The sequence below is a fragment of the Vanellus vanellus genome (genome assembly GCF_965231255.1).
Source record: "Vanellus vanellus genome assembly, contig: HAP1_SCAFFOLD_70, whole genome shotgun sequence".
Classification (NCBI taxonomy): domain Eukaryota; kingdom Metazoa; phylum Chordata; class Aves; order Charadriiformes; family Charadriidae; genus Vanellus; species Vanellus vanellus.
In genome coordinates, this window is record NW_028128467.1 from 687403 (window position 1) to 705420 (window position 18018).

Sequence of the window (18018 nt, forward strand, 5' to 3'; positions counted from 1 at the left end):
AGGCTGCCCTGTCCCTGGGGCCAAAGGACCTTCCTGAGGGTGCCCTGGGCCAATTCTCTCATGATATTCTGGGAAGTACATTTGGCAGGGGGGGCTCCAAGCTGCCTGGGGTGGATATCTCCTCAGCATGAAGGCTGGGTGGACCATTGCCAATGGGGCTGCTCTGCTGGTCTGTGCTGGGAGAGAGCAGGAGGTGGCCAGATTCAGGGAGTGTCTGGGCTGGCGGGGCTGGCAAGTGCCCTAGAGAAGAGAACCCCAGGGAAGAGCTGAAGTGTGGGAATGTGCAGGGTGGGGGCACACAGCAGTGTCCTGGCACAGCCGGGCTCCTGCGAGAGACATGAGGGACCAGCAGAGCAGGGTCTGGGCTGTGCCTGTGCTCACTGGACACCCCGGGGAAGTTGTCCCAGCGCCATCATCACAGAATCACAGTATCACGGAATTTCCTAGATTGGAGAAGACCTGTAAGATCACATAGTCTAATCATTAACCTAACACAGACAAGCCCACCACTAAACCATGTCCCTCAGCACAATAACTACATGACCCTTAAACACCTGCAGGGATGGGGACTCCACCACTGCCCTGGGTAACGCATTCCAATGCCTGATGACCCTTTCAGTAAAGAAATTCTTCCTAATACCCAGTCAAAACTTCCCTTGGCTCAACTTGAACCATTTCTTCTTGTTCTAACACCCGTTACCTGACAGAACACGTCGACACCCACCTCTCTGCCACCTCCTTTCAGATATGTTTAGAGAGCGATAAGGTCTCCAATCAGCCTCTTTTTCTCCAGGCTAAACCACCGCAGTTCCCTCAGCCGCTCCTCATAAGACATGTGCTCCAGACCCCTCACCCGTTTCGTTGCCCTTCTCTGGACACGCTCCAGCGCCTCAACGTCCTTTTTGTGGTGAGGGGGCCGAAAGTGAACACAGTACTCAAGATGCAGCCTCCCCAGTGCCCAATACAGGGGGAAAATCACCTCCCTGGTCCTACTGGCTACACTAGTCCTGATACATGCCAGGATGCCGGTGGCCTTCCTGGCCACCTGGGCACACTGCTGGCTCATGTTCAGCCGCTATCAACCAACAACAGAGGTCCCTCTCTGTGAGCAGCTTTCCAGACACTCCTCCCCAAGCCTGTAGCATTGGCGGGGGTTGTTGTAGCCAAAGTGTGAGACGCAGCACTTGGCCTCATTGAATCTCCTACAGTCTGCCTTGGCCCATGGGTCCAGTCTGTCCGAATCCCTCTGCAGAGCCTCCCTACCCTCAGGCAGATCAACACTCCCACCCAGCTTAGTGTCATGCGCAAACTGACTGAGGGAGCACTCCATCCCCTCATCCCGATCATTGATAAAGATGTTAAACAGGACTGGCCCCAGCACTGAGCCCTGGGGGACACCACTCCTGACCGCCCGCCAACTGCAATTAACTCCATTCACCACCACTCTCTGGGCACGGCCTTCCAGACAGTTTTTTACCCCGCAAAGCGTGTGCCCATCCGAGCCATGAGCAGCCAGTTTCTCCAGGAGAATGCTGTGGGAAACGGTGTCAAAGGCTTTACTAAAGTCCAGATAGACAACCTCCACAGCTTTTCCCTCATCCACTGAGCGGGTGACCACGTTGTAGAAGGAGATCAGGTTAGTCAAGCAGGACCTGCCTTTCATAAATGCCTTTGCTAATGTGGCACTGAGTTCAAACTCTCTGTAATAGATTTTATCTCACAGTGAGGGACTGCAAAACTAGAAAGGGTTACTGCGAATGTGCCAAGAGAATTAGAAAAAGCCATTAATGAAGAGGCAGGCAGTATGACAGCCTTAGAGGAAGAAATCAAATTATTATCAAAAATGGTAATATAGAATGGCTTAGCTCTAGAGCACCTTTTAGAAGTGCAGGACAGAGTAGGTGTGTTCTTGAATAACAGCTGCTGGGGTTTTTATGTCAGTCATATATAGCGGCTTTCCAGTATCTGAAGGGGGGCTACAGGAAAGCTGGGGAGGGACTTTTCACAAGGGTAAAGAGTACGTTAAAAAAAAGTAGGGGTAGGACGAGGGGGGATGTTTTCAAACTGGAAGAGGGGAGATTTAGAATAGATATTTGGAAAAAAAAAATTCACATGAGGGTGTTGAGCCCCTGGCCCGGGTTGCCCAGAGAAGCTGTGGCTGCCCCATCCCTGGAGGTGTTCAAGGCCACGTTGCATGGGGCTTGGAGCAATCTGATCTAGTGGGACATGTCCTTGCCCAGGGCAGTGGGGGTGGGACTTGGTGATCTTTAATTTCCTTTCCAATCTAAACTATCCTATGAGTCTTAGATTCTACCATTCTACTCACACCACTCAAGCTGCACTGTCTATTTGATGCTGTGCACTTCCCATACTGCCTCTACAGGGGCAAACACTCACAGAAATTTTCCTGCTCCAACCAGATAAAGCATTTTCATCGTGTTGTCTGTAAAGTCCAATTCCAGATTTACTGCCCTTCAGAGTTCTGTTGGTTCGGAGCATCCAGAGAGCCAGACCAAAAGCTGCATGGTGGGTCATTATGGTCACCGCCATCACCCACAAACCTTCCACTTTGACTGCAGAGAGTGTCCCTCAGTTTACAGACCACAGAACAAAGTTGGGATGAGGCTGTTCCTTCAGACGGCTTCCCAGACAAAATGCTGTTTGAGTTGAGCCAAGTTTGTGTCAGGGACAATTCCTGGAGGCAGCCAACCAAATATTAAATGAACACAAGTTATTTGTGGATGGAATTCCGTGTGCAGGAGCAAGGACTGCCTTCAGTCTAACAGTACAGTTTCCTTATTCTTACCGTGCTTTGGGCCACACTGGCCACTGCAGCAAACAACACATGCTATCCCCTACCTCTCTCTCTAGGGAGAGGAAGAAGAGAGAGCAAGAGACTTGTGAACTTAACAGGAAGTCAACTACTTTAATGCAATATTAATAATAAAATAAAAAAGAAATAATGACATACATACTAAACTGGATCAAGCTCCCAGGATGATAATCACGTCAACAGCAGGCCTGGGGAAAGTCCCAGGCTCAACTCTGGGACGGATGGGAACTGCATTCAGGAATGCACAGATAGGCATCAAAGTCCAACAAACAACCAGAGTCCTCCAAGGACACCAGCCACTAAAGGAAAAAAGCTGACTCTTTGATCCCTCAGCTTTTATACTGAGCGTGAGGCAGATGGGATGGATTACCCTGATGGTCAGTTTGGGGTCACCTGTCCTGGCCCCTCCTCCCGACAGGTGCAACTCCTCTATGCTCTTCTGCTTCTGACCCTCCAATGGGGCAAAGAACCAAGTCAGCTGGCCTTGGGGGTTATACCAATAAGTATGAGAAAGAGAATTCTGCAGACCATTCTTTGGCATAAATTACAACTAATCAGGTTTTATCACTCTGAACAGTGTCACCACAATATGCTGTTAATTTCAGAGAGTTCAGTTAGTTTGAAGAGGCTCAGCTGCAAAGTAAAGTTGCTGAACAGAAGAGGGGTTCTGTTTCACCTCAAACCAGCACGGGTAGGCTGTTCTTTTGGGAGGGTATAAGGAGAATAAAAGAGAAGCACGTGTGATTTCAGGGAATGAAAAGAGAAGCAAAGGATGCTGTTGGCTGTCTTTACTGATGGCTCCTGTTTTACCAAATGAAACCCAAGGACCACCACAGCCTTTCCTGTGGAGCTGCTACCCAGCCGCACAGCCCCTGCCATTGACAGCGATGGAGTCACTGTGAAGGTGCAGTAGAAGAAATGAAACAGTTTGTGGTGCTGCAATGGATGGGCACATAGTTCTCAGTACAGACGGGCTGGAAGGCTCAGGGGTGGGGTTCCCTCTTGTGGCTCCATCTCTGGAGACAGAGGAGCATTAGGAGGGCTTTCGAAGAAGCTGCACAGGTTATGGGGAACTCATTGGCAAAAGCTCAGAAAAATATGGCTTTGTGTTTGAAGAATTAGTGAAGACAGAGAGTCATGAGTAAAGCTTGGGCCAGCACGGGGTGGGAGTGAGGTGGGGAAGCAGGGGTGGTGGTTGAAATCTGCAGAGAAACGGGCACAGGCAGAGGAAAGTGTAGGACAACCTGTGGTCAGGATGCCCCCCCCAATAAAACCAAAATCCTTGTCCTTTCCACTATGGCTGCGGACTCTTCCACTGGAACCCCTGAGAGCACTCCAGTTCCTCACAGACACACTGCTTCTCTGCCTCTTCCCCCACCCTCCAGACAGCCCGAGAGGTTTCCTACACACACCCCCTCATCTCACTGCTCCCAGGAAGAGCCCTGAGTATCCCTTGAAGGAAAAAATGCCCATTGCCAGAGTGTGGGGGTCAGCGCTTGAATATCCTGCTTGATGAGACACGGCAAGGGCTTTCACAGACACTTTCACAATTCATTTCCAACTGGAAGCAGTGCCTCTGGCTTTCTGCTTCAGGGACAGTCAGGGATGACCCTCAGTGGGGACCGCTGACGCCCTTAGAACCTTGGAGGCTGACTTGCACTGCTCTAGAGACCACTTCAATCCACTCTCAGTACCTGCAGTTCAGGAACTGGGCACCAGAGGGCTCATTAACATGCAAAATGCCATAACGAGCCATGGTTCTGGGCATAATTTTCTTATTATACAATTCTGCTGTGGTTAATTAGAGAGATTTCAGAAGTTAAAAGGTTTCATTAGTAAATGACGAGAAGAAAGGATTTATTTTTCTTTCTTTTTTTTTTTTTTTATTTCTCTGCTTCATTTCTCTGTCTATTGATATCAGCAATTTCCAAATGACACTGAAACTGGACCTCTCCAAACAGAGTCTGACTGAGTAGGGCAGTCAAGACCCTGTATGTCAGACACTCTGTGGGCAGGCTTTGTCCCGAACTCCAACCCCGCCTTTCTCTCATCAGCCACCTGGGACTTACAGCACCTTTCCTCAAATCTCAGCTTTCTCTGCTACACTCTGGAGTTGCAGGTTTCAGCCCTTTGGAAACAGTTTCCACCTGTTTCACTTAGAGAATGAACTGCACCCACACACAGAATTTTCTTTGTAGCCAAAAAATGAGCCCAAAGGAAGGCATGGTTCAATAGAAAATAAAATACTCTGTTGTACATTAAGTCCACCTTTCCTCCTCTGAAGTCCACTCTCCACAGAGGACAGCCTTAGACCAAAGGCAAACACTTTTCTGTGCCAAGCACGGATCCCGAGAACCCCCAAAGCACTCCCTGCCCCAGAGTCTCTTGGTTCATATGCGCTCACAGCGAGGCACACGCTGAAGTCACGAGCTCCCTCCATTCACAGAGGGAAGCAAAGAGACAAAGTGAACGGCATGCTGTCTTTGGAATGGCCAAAGGTGCACTGACCCCAAGGAGTCTGGGTTACAGGAGCATCTTCAAGCAGAATCTGAAACGTCCACACCCACTCCTTGCCCATCCTCCTCCAGCGCTGGACAGCTTGAGTGCAATTGCCCAGGCTTCCTTTTCTCCCGGAGGGAGAGAAATCAGTTGTCTCCACTCAGATGCATTGCCCTACCCTGCCTGTCCACCAGCTGTGGCTCCAGAACTGGTCCCATCAGCCCGGGGTCACACTTCCTAGTCCCACATCGGGTCTTCACCTATGCCTGGGAATCTGGGAGGCAGTGGGCACCTCTGTGTGGGCATCAGCTCCTGAATGATGAAGTGAGGCAGAAGTTGAAACATGCAGAAAAGACCTCAGTGTAATAAGTGTATCAGAAGTCTTCATTTTCAGAACTTTGATACTGTTCTGTAAATTGTCATTTTTTTTTTGCATATGTCCTGGACAAAGACCAGACAGCTGAGGACACTTTGTCTCCCTCTGGCTGTTTACCTCTGGAGTCTTGCCTTGAGGCACAGTGGCTGAGAAGAACTTGTTTCTGAAACATGAGGCAAAGAGGGTGTGAAGTATACATCTGTCTCCACCTAGTCTTACTGAGATAAGCTGTGACCAGACATTATCTTTATTTCTTCTTCAAGTGTTCCTGAAATAATGTTGAGTTCTTGAATTCTCTTCCATGTTTCACGCAAATTTTGATAGACAAGCTTGCTGTGTTTGGAGAATGCTGTCCTTGAAGACCAGGTATACTTAGCTTTCCTGCCCACCGGTGCTGCTGACCATGGGATACTGGCTACCTCTCCCCAAAATAAGCCAAAATCTGCTCCACTGATGACCGGCATCTGCAGTCTTTTATTCTCCTTTCTCCCTCTCCTCAGGAGATCGTGCCGCACTATTTCAGTGTCACAACAGACCGTCTTCACATCCCTGAGCAGCTCTTGCTTGCTTGCAAGTATCAGATCTGGGTTTGCATGACCCTTGTTTGCCCATCTGGCAGCTGTGTAAAGAAGCTGTCCCAAAACTGCTGGACTGTTTGCATCCTGCGGTGTTGCCCTTCCAGAAAATGCCAGGTCATTAAAGTCCCCGTGGAGGACCAGGCTTCTACACCCAGAGACTTCTTTGGGGTGCTTAGAAAAGACTATGCCAACTGCCCCACCCTGACTGTGGCTTCCTTATCTCCCACCACAAAAGCCCCGTTACTGACACTTCCTCTGACCTCCACTCACAAGGGCTCACCCAATTTGTCACTTGCCCCATGAAGGAGCTCCATACATCCAAGCAATTTGTTCCCTTTGAGGGAACCCACCCCCGATCCTTCCAGCCTGTCTGTACTGAAAACTATGAACCCATCCATTGCAGCACCCCAAACTCTGTGACTTCTTCTACCACGCCTTGGCAGTTACTCCATCGGTGTCAAAAACCAGAGGCTCCAGCTTGTCCTGGCTGAGGGCGTAAGTGCCTGTAAGGGGTGTAGCACCTCAGGTGTAGCACCAGGCCAAGCTCTGACTGAGAGAAACCTGGGACCAAGCGTTCCAGACCCCCTATTTGCAAAGGCTTTGCCTCAGAGAAGAGCCATGCCAAAGGGGATGGAAACCCAAAGTTGAAGTGATTGGATGTCAAGAGAGTGAGCAAAGCCTGCCGTCCCCAAGGACAGAGAGAAACAGGGCTGGGAAGTGCAGCCCTGGCAAGATACAGGGGTTCTATCAATGCTGTCTCTGCTGCTCCAGAAGGCCTTCCGTGCACGTGAAGGCTATCTCTATGAGCAACAAGGTGCTGCTGAGCACCCCACTGTGAAAATTGTCGTTCTGTTCCTTGACTGTGTCTTCAAGGGGGTGAGTCAAGCATGGGAGAGAGAAAGCCCACAATTCTGAGAGCGTAGGCCCACGTGTGATGTGCCTCGTGTTCCTGCACTGCCCTATGTCTACTGAATGGAGAAGGGACAGACCTTGCCACGCTGTGGTGGTGGCAATCCGTGGCTGGCACAAAGGCACTGAACCTGTCTGCAGGGCCATCTGGAGTGTCTGTCCCACACTCGGTCGGAACGGGGATGGCTTTCCTGTGCGGTACCTGCCGGCCACATGTAGCAATGTGTGAGAGCCTTGGCATCTCGCAAAACTACAGGCTTCTGTTGGGACATGAAAGAGAGGAACTGCCTGGAATCTATTTAGGCAACATGGGGATGAAAACCATCATCGTAGTCAATGGAGATCTAGTCAACCCAGCTGATGGAAAAGAGACAAAGTGAGCTCTCCCTGTGGTACAGGACACCATTTGGGTAGATGTCACATAGGCTGCAAAGGAAACAGTAAATAGGGACAGATGCAGTTCTCTTCCACTGTCCTTGGACAACCTCTGTCACTCAGATGTCACCAGGTGTTTCATCTGAACAGCCAGCTCCTGCCCTACATCTTCATTCATTACCATGGCAGCTGAGACAAGGAGCTCACATGCAGGTGGCTATTTAATGCCCGCCTGAAGTGAGGCAAGAGGAGTGCCACCGCCTGTGGGCTTGTGACAGGCATGGGAGGGAGCTGAGTCCCCTTCCAGTGCTAGCAATAGAAACGCAGGATGAGATGCCTCCGTTGACTCAGCTGAGCCCTATCCCACACCAGGAGTAAAGAAGGTCCCTGCCTGCCACTGTCTGCATGTCCTGCCCAATAATAAGACAAGAAAGTAGTCTGAGTATCCTGGACAGGTCTTCCAGAGCTGGCACATGCCATGGCTGACAGGAGCTGTCACGGTGTCTGTCTTGGCCTCTCTGGGGTGGAGAAGGAGGACGTGCTGCAGAGCAGGGCTTCCCTGCTGCACCGTCAGAGGGAAAGGTCATGATGGCTGCCTTCTCCTGGGGATGGCTTCAGGGGTGGGAAGCTGTGGGTGCAGCTAGGGCTGCCCCGGGCTGTCCTTCAGAACAGGGTCCGCGCACTCCAGGGAGCCCCCTGTGTGCCAGGGCAGGGACTTTGCCCCCTGCCAGGATCCCCACTCAGCCTGCCCACAGAGCTCCCCACGCTGCTGTGGGGAGAAGATGTGAGTGGAAGGAGGGATCCCTTTAAGGGGAGAATCACAGACTCATGGAATGGTCAGAGTAGGAAGGGACTTGAAGATCAACTAGTTCCACCCGCCCTGTCTTGGGCAAGGGCACCTCCATCTAGATGAGGTTGCTCAAAGCCCTGTCCAACCTGGCCTTGAACACTTCCAGGGATGGGGCATCAACAACCTCTCCGGCCAGTCTCTTCCAGTGTCTCACCATCTCAGAGTGAAGAATTTCTTCCTAAGACCTAATCTAAATCTACGCACTTTCAGTGTAAAATGATTACTCCTTGTCCTATCACTGCACTCCCTGATAAAGAGTCCCTCTCCAGCTTTCCTCTAGGCCCCGTTTAGGTACTGACAGACTGCTATAAGGTCCCCACAGAGCCTTCCTTCTCCAGGCTGAACAACCCCAACTCCCTCAGTCTGTCTTCACAGGAGAGGTGCTCCAGCCCTTGGTCATCTTTGTGGCCCTCCTATGCACATGCTCCAACAGGTCATAGAATCACAGAACATTAGGTTTGGAAAGGACCTCTGGAGATCATCTAGTCCAACCCGCTGCCCGAGCAAGGGCACCTACAGCAGTTGCACAGGACGGCATCCAGCTGGGTTTGGAATATCTCCAAAGTGGGAGACTCCACCACCTCTCTGGGCAGCCTGTACCAGTGCTCTGACACCCTCAAAGTAAACAAGGTCCTTCTCATGTTTAGAGGGAACTCCCTAGCCTGCAAGACTGTGATCTAATCGGCATCATGGAGACATGGTGAGATGGGTCCTATGAGTGTAGTGTTGGAAAGGATGGGTACAGGCTCTTCAGGAAGGGCAGGGAGGGGAGACAAGAAGGGGGTGTCACCCTCTATGTCAAGGACCAGCTGGAGTGCATGGAGCTCTGCCTGGGGACGGATAAGGAGCTGACCGAGAGCTTATAGGTCAAGATTTAAGGGAGAGCACAGAGAGGTGATGTTACAGGGGGGTTCTGCTACAGGCCCCTGACCAGGAAGGCCGAGTGGATAAGGCCCTCTATAGACAGATTGGAGTAGGCTCATGTTCACAAGCCCTGGTCCTCAGAGGGAACTTCAACCACCCTGATATCTGTTGGAAGGAAAACACAGCAGCACATAGGCAATCCAGGAGGTTCCTGGAACGCATTGATGATTACATCCTTCTCCAAGTGACAATGGAGCCAACGAAGAGAGGTTCCATGCTGGATTTTGTTCTCACCAACAAAGAGGAGGCAGTGGGGAATGCCATGGTCAAGGGCAGCCTTGGCTGCAGTGACCTTGAGATGGCAGAGTCTGAGATATTTAAGGTGGCGAGGAGGGCACACAGTAAGCTCGCTACCCTGGACTTCAGGAGATAGACTTTGGCCTCTTCAGGGATCTGCTTGGTGGAGTACACTGGGACAAAGCCCTGGAAGGAAGAGGGGCTCAAGAAAGTTGGCTAATATTCAAGGGCTACCTCTGCAAAGGTCAGGAGCAATACATCCTGGCAAAGAGGAAGTCAGGCAAAGACACCAGGAGGCCTGCGTGGATGACCAAGGAGCTCCTGGTCAATCTCAAAGAGACAAAGAAAGCCTACAGAAGGTGGAAGCAAGGACAGGTAGCCTGGGAGGAATTGTCCGAGCAGTGAGAGATCAGGTTAGGAAAGCTAAAGCCCAGGTAGAGGTGAATCAGTCCAGGAGCATGAGGGGCAACAAGAAAGCCTTCTATAGGTATGTGGGTGACAAAAGGAAGACTAGGGAACACGTGGGCGCACCCAGGAAGGAACCAGGAGACATGGTCACCCTGGACATGGAGAAGGCTGAGGTAGTCAACGACTTCTTTGCCTCAGTCTTCCCTGGAAAGGGCTCTAACACTGCCGTTGTCCTCTCCAAGGCACTTCCCAGCACTCACCAGCCCTCCCCAGCTCTGCCCACCTCCCCTGCCCTCTCCCCAGGACAGCCCAGCCCAGCAGCCCAGTCTGGGCTGGCCCCACAGCACTGCCCACCGCAGGCTGATGCAGAGCTCTGGGCACTCACCGCACAGCCCCAGATCCTCCCAAGGGCACAGCAGCTCCTGGGGGGCAGACAAGGACGTCAGCTTCCCCATCAGCCCCGGGGCTCGTGCTGGCACTGAGGAAATGAGAAAAAAGAGGCTGGTCACTCTCTGCCTCTCCGGAATTCATATTGTGCCTCATCCCCAGCCCTGACTGAATTTGCCCCCTTCTCTCCCCAGTCAGCCCCACGCCCCAGGACAGCACAGCAGTCCTGGCCCTGGGGTTCCCTCAGGCAGCTCCTGCGTCTCCCCACTCTCCCCTCCCTGTGCCTGATGAGTCCCTGCTGACTCCCTCGGCACTGCAGCGTCCTTGTGCGTGGACACATTGATTCAGTGCTTTATATTGGTGGACTTCACCTTTGAGTGAATTCACCTTTGTGCGGTGGAACCCAGTAGTACTCAATAGAACCCGATGAGCTTAGCTCCAAAACCACTGAAAAGACAAGGAGAAGAGACTCATCAAAAGACCAGTTCCTTGAACATGTTCTTGGAAGCAACTTTGGAGGAACAGCCCATCTTTCAGGCACTGCACTTCCGAGATGCCCTTCTATTGAAGAGCTGTTATCTGTCAGGCCACACCTGTCACAGTGTTGTGCAAGACTCAGACACAGTAGGATCAAGCCTCAGAACAAGTAGTATAAACCCAGAAAAATATCAATAAGCAGGATTATGAAAAGAGAAAAAAGCAGGCTCGTGGTCTGAGATAAACTCTGGGCAATGTGCAGAGAAGGGGTGGCAGGTTATTGTCGGTGAAACAGCGTCCATTGGGCCTGTTTCCATAGGGCATCCTTGAGCTCCTGGTTCCTCATGCTGTAGATGAGGGGGTTCACTGCTGGAGGCACCACCGAGTACAGAAATGACACCACCAGGTCCAGAGATGGGGAGGAGATGGAGGGGGGCTTCAGGTGGGCAAACACTCCAGTGCTGAGAAAGAGGGAGACCACAGCCAGGTGAGGGAGGCACGTGGAAAAGGCTTTGTGCCGTCCCTGCTCAGAGGGCATCCTCAGCACCGCCCTCAGGATCTGCACATAGGACACCACAATTAAAACAAAACACCCAAATACTAAACAGACACTAACTACAATAAGCCCAACTTCCCTGAGGTAGTCTGAATGAGAGCAGGAGAGTTTGAGGATGTGGGGGATTTCACAGAAGAACTGGTCCACGGCATTGCCCTGGCAGAGGGGCAGTGAAAATGTATTGGCCGTGTGCAGCACAGCATAGGGAAAAACACTGCCCCAGACAGCTGCTGCCATGCGGACACAAGCTCTGCTGCCCAGGAGGGTCCCGTAGTGCAGGGGTTGGCAGATGGCAATGTAGCGGTCATAGGCCATGATGGTGAGGAGAAAATACTCAGCTGAAATAAAAAAGAAAAAGAAAAAGAGCTGGACAGCACATCCTTCATAGGAGATGGTCCTGGTGTTCCAGAGGGAATTGGCCATGGCTTTGGGGAGAGTGGTGGAGATGCAGCCTAGGTCCAGAACAGAGAGGTTGAGGAGGAAGAAGTACATGGGGGTGTGGAGGCGATGGTCACAGGCGATGGCGGTGATGATGAGGCCGTTTCCCAGGAGGGCAGCCAGGTAGATGCCCAGGAAGAGCCCGAAGGTCAAGACCTGGAGCTCCCGTGTGTCTGCCAATGCCAGGAGGAGGAAGTGGGTGATGGAGCTGCTGTTGGACATTAGATATTTCTTTTATGGGGGCTCTGTTAAAGGAAGGAAAAGACAGGAAAAAATCAGGACAGAATTCTATGAGCCCATATACTCCATTTTTCATAGATATCACTCCCAGTTGAAATGCATTTTTTATCTCTGGGTGGTGCTGGCTGAGTGTGGTGTGAGGAGCAGCACCTCTGCCCCTGCGCTGCTGAGGAGTCAGCCCTGCTCTGCTGCAGTGGGTACAAGGGAGCTGCTCTGTGACAGCTCCAACCGTCACAAGGGGTGTCAGATGTAATCCACCTGTAATGGAAAAGTTCAATATTTGCACTCATGGCTCTCCAGAGGGTGGGCTGCAGAGCAGAGGGTTAGCATGTCCTTATAAATTTTTGCCTGTGCTTTTTATTTTCCATGATAACATCTCATGAATGTAGAAATCCTCATTTTGATGACTAATCATGTTACGATTCTTCAGACGGGACAGATGAGTTCAGCTCTCTTTGGCTTAAAGCAGAGTCAGCAGAGCTGCACTGTCCATCGGGGTTTTGCCCATCTGCCCTCTGCTTTTGTTTCATCTGCCTTCGAGATGACTCCACACACAAACTACTTTTTAAAAAATACCAAACAGCTGAACTCATATGGGATGAGGGGAGCACTGGTTGAGAGGGCAGATCTGCAATCTCTTCCCTGTCCCAGCGCAGAGATGGAGCTGTGATGGAGAGAGCAGGACACCACCCCTCCCCGAGAGAAGCAAAGCTCTCTGAGAGGAGACTGCCCACCTCCGAGGAAAGGCTCAGCACTCCCCAGGACCCGACGGCAGAGCTGTGCCTTGCTGGGGGCAGCTCGCAAGCCCCACAGGACCGGCAGAGCAGGCAGTCGGGGTGCCGCAGAGGAGATGATGTGAAGAGAGAGTGCGCTCAGGTCCCAGCAGACAGCGCCCAGCAGACACCTCCATGGAGGAGCCCAGGAGAGCTGGCTGAAGGCAGCCTCCCCCCGGGCGTGTTGGCAGTTTCCCCCCGGCCCTTGCCCCTGTCTCTGCTGCCTGGGGCTGTCCCTGCCAGGAGCTGTTGTTCTGTGCCCAGGTCTCCCCCTGCCAGTGCCCCAGAGCCCATCCCATCCGCTGTGTGCTCAGCTCTGCCCTGCAGCCCCCTCCCAGCAGCAGGGCACTGCCCAGGGCCACCTCCCTCTGTGCGGGTCCTGAGGAGTGGAGCAGATCCAGCCTGATGCTGCAGGCAAAGGGGATGCTGGTGCTGTCTGTGGGTAGAGGAGTGAGTGCAGGCACTTGATGAGGTTTGTGGCAGACCTGCTGATCCCTCAGTGTCACAGTGACAGCTCCTTTCCCTTAGGAGAAAGCTGCGAGCACAGAGCCTGGAAAGGTCTTTGTCTTTAAGGTAGCCCCTGCCTTGACTTTCCCCTTGCAGTGCTGCCTCTGCCAATGTTCTGGGGGTGGTCAGCAGCTGTGAGCAGCCGTGACCCATGCAGCACCCTCTCAACAATAGAAAGACCCTGCCCTGACAGGGGTCACTCCTTCCTCCCACAGCTTCTCCCCACAGCACCTCCGTGGGAGCTCCCCGGGCAGGCGCAGAGCTGACTCTGGCAGGCGGCAGAGTCCCTGCGCCGGCACACAGCCCCCGGGGTGCAGGGACCCTGCTGGCAAGGACAGCCCTGCCCACCCCTGCCTGCATGCCTATCTTCAAAACCCCGGAGCCATCCCTGGGAGAAGGCAGCTGTCCGTCATTGTCCCTCTGAAGGTGCAGCAGGACATCCATGCTCTGAAGCACATCCTCCTGCTCCACACCAGACAAGCCAGGAGAGCCATCCTGACAGCTCCTATCAGCCATGGCATGTGCCAGCTCTAGGAGACACTGCCAGGAACTCATCTGCATTGCCCCACAGCCAGAGACTTACCATGTGAAAGGCTGTGAAGGTTTGTCCCCCGGTGAGGTCTCTCCTGTCCTCCCACCCCAGACTGCCTTTACCCCTCCTCTCCTCTCCTCTCCTCTCCTCTCCTCTCCTCTCCTCTCCTCTCCTCTCCTCTCCTCTCCTCTCCTCTCCTCTCCTCTCCTCTCCTCTCCTCTCCTCTCCTCTCCTCTCCTCTCTTCTCTTCTCTTCTCTTCCCTTCCCTCGCTGCCTGCAGGCACTGCCCTCAGTCCTGCTTCTGGGCAGAGCTGTCTCTCTGCAGCGCTGCCCTCTTGCCAGGAGCTCCCTCCGGCCCAGCAGCCCGGCCCAGCTCAGCAGCAGAGGACCAGCCCATGGTGGCACTCTCTCTGTCCCCTCAGAGATGTCCCTGGGGCTCCAGGGGAACCTGCTGGGAAACAAGCTGAAGTCATCACTGATGTTCCCTCCCTCAGCTGGGGAGAGAAACTTCTATCCAGCAGTTTCTGTTCTCAGTCAGAGAAAGATTGAGGTCCAAGAATACCGTTTTGTTGTTTGTTTTGTTCTCTAGTAAGAGAGAACGCAGACAATGCCAGGGAGAAATCTCCTTTTCCTCTTTGGAGGGAAGGGATTCAGCTGAGTCAATGGAGGCTTCTCAGCCTGGGTTTGTAGTCCCTGGGGCTACAAGAGGAGTTAGCTCCATCCCATGCCCACCACAAACCCCCAGCAGGTGGCATTCCTCTGGCCTCACTTCACATGGGCACAAGAGCAGCTCCTGCATGAGAGCTCCTGGTCTCAGCTCACTTGTGAATGAGTGGAGAGGGAGGGCAGGAGGAAGATGTTCGGACACAGACACCTGGGGACATCTGTGGTGCCAGAGGTGACCAAGAGGCATGTTGGGAACTGCAAGCTCTATTGGAGCAGTTCAGAGAGACAGGGCAGCACCTGGGGGCATCTTGGTGGAGGCTGGAGGGAAATCCCTTTGGCCAACTTCAATGACAGAAGGTGTCCACGTGGAGGACAAGTGCCCCTGTAACTCTTCCTTCTGCCCAGGGCAGCCCATAGAGGGATTCAGCTGACCAAATGGAGTCGTGCGGCACGGGCAGAGTTAAGTCTCTCTCTTCTCCATCAGTTGTCTTTTCCACATGTCCCTGGAGTAGAATGGCAGGTGTCACACTTGCATCCCTTCATTGCCTGACCTAATTCAGGGCAGCTGAACCTCAATTCAGTTTACAAATTCAGGGCTGTAGTGGTAGGGGAGGTGCCAGGGCTCTCCAGCACAACTGCATATTCCTGACAGGGACAGCTCAGGTCCTGTACAGGCACCCCGTCCCCATCCAGCCTGGCTGTGTGACAGCCATCACCCAGAGCATCTCAGACAGAGTGGGTGCCTTTGGGCCACTGACTGAATCCCACCCCTGCACTGGCGCAAGCTCTGTCCCTTCTCTCTCCAGTAGATACTGGGCAACACCTGAACAGCAAGCACATCACACCAGGGTCTCCTCTCATGCTCCTTCACTCTCAAACTATGCTGGTTCTTCTCTCCTGAATTGTTTAGCCATCCCCTTGATGATAGAATCATGGATCAGGCCAATGATTTTCACAGTGGGCCTGAATCACAGCATGTTCACACCAAGGACATTTTCAACACCATCTTGTTCTTCCTCAGACCAGCTTCATCTCCACCACAGAGTTTGCTCCCTTTGTGTGCACCTCAGTTCCTCTTCACACTGCCCTTTGCCATCCACTCCAGCATGTCTCTGCTCTGAAGCAAAACCTTTGCGCAACTGAGGTCTGGGGGCCTTGGAAGCAGGTCTTGTGAGTCTGCTCTCAGCCCAAGTGTGCCACAGCTCAGGTGCCGCAGCCCAGCCATGCCCCAGGGCCTTCAGCCTGGGCACAGAGAGGAGGGGCTGGAGCTGTGTGTGCCATCTCTTCATTCCACTTGGAGGGAAGAAGAGCTGAGGGGTGTTTGGACATCTCCCATGACTGGGGTGCTGTGATGGGTGGGTGCAGGATGATCAGGAGGCCAGAAATTTTGAGAGAGGCTTGCCCTAAGGGTGAAGGACCTGCTTAGATTTGTGGAGCTCCTCTAGGTGATAAATAAGCTGGGTGAACCAGTAAGGGTCAGAAAAGAGACTGGTAAGGGTTACATTGTGGTGGGAGACAACAAACCTATTTACATCACCCTGTCAACTTTAATTGCCCTGGCATTCACTGGAAGGGGACCACAACTGCATGCAAACTGTCCTGGAGGCTTCTCGAGAATATTGGTCAAGACACAGCTGAGGACCCCAGTCTTTATAGCACAGCTGCCAGATTGGCCAACCATGGTAATGCTCATCTGCATCTGTTAATTTCCATGAAGGTAGAGCTGGACATGGACATGTAAAGAATGTCAGCTTTGGCTATCATGTCCATGAAATAGTGGGGCCTGTCCCCCCAGAGGGAAGGAGAATAGAAGAGTGTAGATGCTAGACCTCAGACGAGCAGTCTTTGGCCTCGTCTTGTGACTTTTAGTCGGGGAGCCCATGTGAGCAGCACAGAAGGGCAGCAGAGCTCAGTATACCTCATCTGCAAGGACAGCATGTGTCGAGTATGAGAGTGTAGTCATACCAATAGTCAGAAAAAAACAAGCCCAGCTGTCAGGAGAGGAGCTTGGGGAAACAGAAAATTCACAGAGAAAATGAAGCATGCGAGATGAGGAGGCATGTGTTAAAACAAAGGAAGAATTCAGAAATACAGTTGGTTTTAGAAAAGCCACAGGTCCTCTAGAGCTGACACTTGCACGGAAGTTCAAGGGCATAAGGATGAGCTGTTACTACTCCAGGAACTTTGAAAGAAGAATTGAACATAGTGTGTGACCACTGCTGAATTCGCTAAGAGCATGTGTAGATCCAAGTTTTTCTGTGTTCTCTTCTCTCCTCCTTCTTCACCAGCAAGGCCTCCCAGTTCCATGCGCCTAAGAGGCAAATCCCCATGCAAAACCCAGCAGTGGATGGAGATCAAGTCTGGGGATACTTAGCTAAGGTCAACCCTTAGTAGTCCATTGGACCAGATGGGATGAATCTAAAGATGTTGGGAGAGCAGCCCAATGTCACAAGAGGGCTGCTGTGATACATTTTGGAAGGTCATCATGACTGAAGAATCCACACGCATTGTCGGGAAGTCACAGGCATTGGCAAAGCCCCAGAAAACCACAGTGCTGGCAGGAAGGAAGCAGGCAGAGCGTGCAGCTGTGGTGGGGACGGCCAAGGGCCTTGGTGGGGCTTTGACACCCAAACAGAACTGAGAGCCTTTTCTGCTCAGCTATGGCTTCTGTCTCTCCCACTGTGCACCATGAGAGGACACCAGATTCTGACAGCTCCAGTGCATTTTTTCTCCTCACCTGCCCTCCACAGAGCCTGGGACGTGCGCTACTGCTGATCTGCACCTGGTGTTACACATTCCCACATTGCATTGCCCCCAGAAAGTGACCAGAGTATTTTAAGAGGCCAAGGATACCCCTTCCCAGGGGCTGGGGCTCTGGGCTTGACCATTCTGCTTGGTGAAGCACATCAAGGGTTTTCACAGGGGTCTTCACATTTAAATTTCCTCCTGTACCAAGTGCCTTCGACTTCCTGCTTTACCAGTCCCCGAGACAGGTGCTTTGTCTGCTCATTCCCTCCATGGTCTCTTCAGTGAGGGACGTCAGCAGGGCCTGCCAACACCCTCAGAAACCTGCAGGTTTGCTGCTTCTCCAGAAGCTTGGTCAGCCTTTCAGGAGCTGCAGTTCAGGAACTCGGCACCAGAGGGCTCATTCCAACACAAAACACCCGAAGGAACCAAGTCGGGGCCTAAATTTCCTTTAGTCTTCAGGTCTGATGTGGCTCATTAAAGAGATTTTGGGAGTGCAGTCAAAGTGAAAAGATGTCAAAGCAGAGAGACAAAGGGAATAACATGTTTGATTTTAACTAGCCCCTTTGGCATTAATGGCAATGCGTTTGGCTTAGAGGAATGACTTCAAGTAGAGTCGGCACCATCCAGAGCCATATGGATGGACTGGCACAGCCCCCGCACCATCCCTTGCAGGAGGCAGCCCCCCTCTCCTAGGCTGAGGCATGC

At 52.4% G+C, this 18018-nt stretch overlaps 2 protein-coding genes across 2 annotated transcripts in view; both read right to left on the reverse strand.

Moving 5' to 3' along the window:
* Nucleotides 1-18018, reverse strand: part of LOC309684386 (olfactory receptor 14C36-like) — a gene marked incomplete at both ends in the record, with an annotated part of 283296 nt that overhangs the window by 170842 nt on the left and 94436 nt on the right. The window lies entirely within an intron of this gene.
* Nucleotides 11131-12069, reverse strand: LOC309684408 (olfactory receptor 14I1-like; the record flags this gene model as incomplete). The annotated part of the gene is made up of 1 exon (XM_082500331.1): nt 11131-12069. The coding sequence occupies one exon, from the start codon at nt 12067-12069 to the stop codon at nt 11131-11133; it is 939 nt and encodes a 312-aa protein (XP_082356457.1).